At 51.9% G+C, this 3,293-nt stretch overlaps 2 protein-coding genes across 2 annotated transcripts in view; one reads left to right on the top strand and one right to left on the bottom strand.

Moving 5' to 3' along the window:
• Window positions 1-102, top strand: part of Cnot3 (CCR4-NOT transcription complex subunit 3) — a 10,101-nt gene extending 9,999 nt beyond the window's left edge. The window contains exon 13 of the mRNA XM_026778133.1: window positions 4-102. Coding sequence (XP_026633934.1) covers window positions 4-102 — 99 coding nt within the window. The remainder of the gene's footprint in view (window positions 1-3) is intronic.
• The window catches only part of Leng1 (leukocyte receptor cluster member 1), a 5,523-nt gene continuing 2,236 nt past the window's right edge, over window positions 7-3,293 (bottom strand). Inside the window, exons 2-4 of the mRNA XM_005371394.3 lie at window positions 2,584-2,763; window positions 1,709-1,959; window positions 7-633 (exon numbers count right to left, since the gene is read on the bottom strand). Coding sequence (XP_005371451.1) covers window positions 414-633; window positions 1,709-1,959; window positions 2,584-2,763 — 651 coding nt within the window. The 3' untranslated portion in view covers window positions 7-413. The remainder of the gene's footprint in view (window positions 634-1,708; window positions 1,960-2,583; window positions 2,764-3,293) is intronic.

Genomic DNA, 3,293 nt, shown 5'->3' with positions numbered 1-3,293 from the left:
CAGGGCACCTACATCTACTTTGACTACGAGAAGTGGGGCCAGCGGAAGAAGGAAGGCTTCACCTTTGAGTACCGCTACCTGGAGGACCGGGACCTCCAGTGACACCGGCCCCCTCTACCTGACCCCTCCCCCCCGCATGCTGATCCCCCTGCCCAGGTGAGGGCCCTGCCCTGGAAGACTGGGGGAGGCCCAAGGCCATGGGGCACCCTCCCCCCCAGGAGCAGGGAAAGGGCAGGGAGGTTTTCTCTTCCTCTCTGCCCTACCCTGGGGGCCTGGGGGTGAGAGTTGCCCCCTCCTCCCCTCCCCAGTGAGGGACATTTTTTGGTAAACCTATTTTCATTTTGGAAAATATTTATGAATAAATAGTTTTATATGACGGCTGGCAGCTGCAGCCTCTCCTGTTCCCCCAAGAGTTAGTGGGCAGGAGTGGGGTTCTGCTGGCGGGGGCGCCGGGCCAGCTGAGGGTTGAACTGGGAGTTGTACCGCCGCCTCCGTTCATCTGTCTCTTCCACTTCCACCTGACCTTGTTGGGATGCTCGGCCTTGTACACGGGCCAGCAGGGCCTCTGTTCGAGCCCTCTCAGCTGCTTCTCGCTGAAGACGCTCAGCTCGGAGCTCTTGTAGGGAAGGTGGCCTGGGAAGAAGAGAGCAAGAGCAGAAAGTTTGAGAGAAGCCACCTGGTTCTGGGTCACATGTGTGAGTCCTTAGACTCACTTCAAGGGATGTGCTTCCCCTATGGTTGTAAGATCACATGCCCCTCCAGGTCAAGAAAGCACATTTAGTAGTATCCTGGGGCCCCTGCACCATTTTGAAATAAAAAGACTAGTCTGTGAGTACCCCCTCTGCAGTTGCTAGTTCCAGGATAGCCAGGACTACACAAAAACTGTGTCTCAAAAAACCAGAAGAACAAAACTGAGGATCAAAGTCAAACAGGGCTCTTCCTTGTGTGCCGCCTTCTGCTGTGGCAATATAAGACAGTTGAGTGTGATGCGGGTATGCTTTAATCCCAGCACTTGGGAAGCAGAGACAGACAGATCTCTGAGTTCAAAGCCAGCCTGGTTAACACAGTCAGTTCTAGGATAGCCAGGGCTATGTAGTGAGACCTTATCTGGGGGGGGAGGGGGGACAACTAAGGGCCATAAAGATCTTTTAAAGTAGGTTTTTCTCTTTTTTTTTGGTTTTTCGAGACAGGGTTTCTCTGTGGCTTTGGAGCCTGTCCTGGCACTAGCTCTGTAGACCAGGCTGGTCTCGAACTCACAGAGATCCACCTGCCTCTGCCTCCCGAGTGCTGGGATTAAAGGCATGTGCCACCATTGCCCGGCTATTAAAGTAGGCTTTTCAAGACAGGCTTTCTCCGTGCCGTGTAGCTCTGGCTATAACTTTGTAGACCAGGCTGGCCCTGTCTACCTGTCTACCTGCCTTTGTTCTCCTCCCTCTCTCCCCCCGTGCTGGAGTCATGGCAAGACACCCATGCACATCAAAAAAACAAAAAGCCTGAGAAATCCTGCATCCACACATACCCTTAGCCATAAGAGGAGATACTATTCCTAAAATCCTAAATGAAGTCTGTCTCCACAGAGGTCTGGAGACCACATATTAAGAAGCACTTCAACCTGCCTTTCCTGTTGAGCTTTTTGTGATAACTACACTGATGTGCTGGGGCCTCCAGAATCTCACTCTGCTCTACTGTGGACTAAGTCTATTCTTACTCTCTGGGCCGTTGTTTCTGAGGCCTCTCTTCTCTAGAAGGACGGCTTTCGCTGCTGTGCCTTTTCTTTCCCAGGTGCTTCTGCATCTCCCTCAATGGATCCAACCGATTCTTGATCTTCTCATCTGGGCTTGGGCCTGGAGGGCAGCCCCCTTTCCCTGGGGGGAGCTGGTACCAAGGAGGTTGAGTTTGGGCCTCTGCTGCACTCTGGCCCAAGTACGTCAGGATGCCTAGTGCTTTCTCTTGCCTCTCCTATGGGGGCAAGAAAACACAATAGTCTTTTCAGTCCCTCTGAGAGCCCTAGATGTGGCAGTAGGGACAGCCAGGGCCTGAGTTCAGAGAGACGACGAGCTTTTCAACAAGGGAAATCAGGGACAGGACTAGCTATGCAAAGTGCTAAGGGCTGGCTCATCTGGAGAAGGAAGAGTAAAAGGAGGACAGGGATGGAAAGGAGGATGGGAGATCTGGGAAAACCTGCAGAAAAGCAAAGCAGAGTGGTTTCGGTGGGATACAAGCATCTTCAAAGTTGGAATGGGAGATGCAGGAGAGCCACAATTTGAGAAGCACGAGTGCCATCTGGCGGTGCACGCTTTTGACCCCAGCATTCAGGAGGTCAAATCAGGGGGATTGTGAGCTGGAGGGCACCCTGGTCTGTATAGTTGAGGTCTCATCTCAATCTAGCTTAAGTCTCATATAGTAAGGTTAACATCAGAAACCAGCTTAAGTGCACTGCATCAGTAACCAAATCATGTGCTTTCAGCACATTCAGAATGTCCTGTGTGCTCATCTGTCACCATATCCTAACAGCTGTTACAGCTAGCCCCCCTGACCCCAGTCCCCACCCCAGGATTCCACCAAAAGAGGAAGCCAGCTTACTTTCTCCTGTCGCTTCTCTTCCTCATGCTCTTTATTGCCTCTGGGAACTCCTTTCCCTTCTTCCAGCAGCTCCTTAAACAGGTCCACAGGGCCAGAACTTGGAACTCCTGCATCTGCCGCTTCCAGTTCAGGCAGTGAGTTCTGGCGCCTGGCTTTCTTCCGTAAGAATTCTGTTCGGGCCTGTGAAGAAAGTTATAGGCAAGACCTTCAGAACACTCCTAAAGAGGTTGGGGAAAAAAAGACCTTCAGAACATAGAAGTGCTGGGGGCTACAAGAAAGAGCCATGGGCCTACTAACGGTGTATGCCTCTAATGCCAGCATTCAGGAGGCAGAGGCTGAGTGGGTTTTGTTTTGTTTTGCTTTTTTTTCAAGACAGGGTTTCTCTCTGTAGCTTTGGACCCTGTCCTGGAACTTGCTCTGTACACCTGGCCTGCCTCTGCCTCCACCCCCCAAGTGCTGGGATTAAAAGCACACGCCTTGTAGCCTCCAAATTCAAGGCCAGCGTGGTCTACTGTGCGAGTTCCAGGACAGGCAGGGCTACAAAAGCAAACTAGCTGGAAAAACCTTTAGAGGGGGAGGTGAGGATAGGATAGTATAGGTACTGGGAGCCAGAAGAGACACCGTTTCTAATTTGGAGTGAAGAATGGGTGTTTTAAACAGTAAACTTGCTGGGCAGTGATGGCGCACGCCTTTAATCCCAGCACTTGGCG

Source organism: Microtus ochrogaster, unplaced genomic scaffold (assembly GCF_000317375.1).
Source record: "Microtus ochrogaster isolate Prairie Vole_2 unplaced genomic scaffold, MicOch1.0 UNK108, whole genome shotgun sequence".
Classification (NCBI taxonomy): Eukaryota; Metazoa; Chordata; class Mammalia; order Rodentia; family Cricetidae; genus Microtus; species Microtus ochrogaster.
This window is presented reverse-complemented; position numbering and strand designations above follow the sequence as displayed.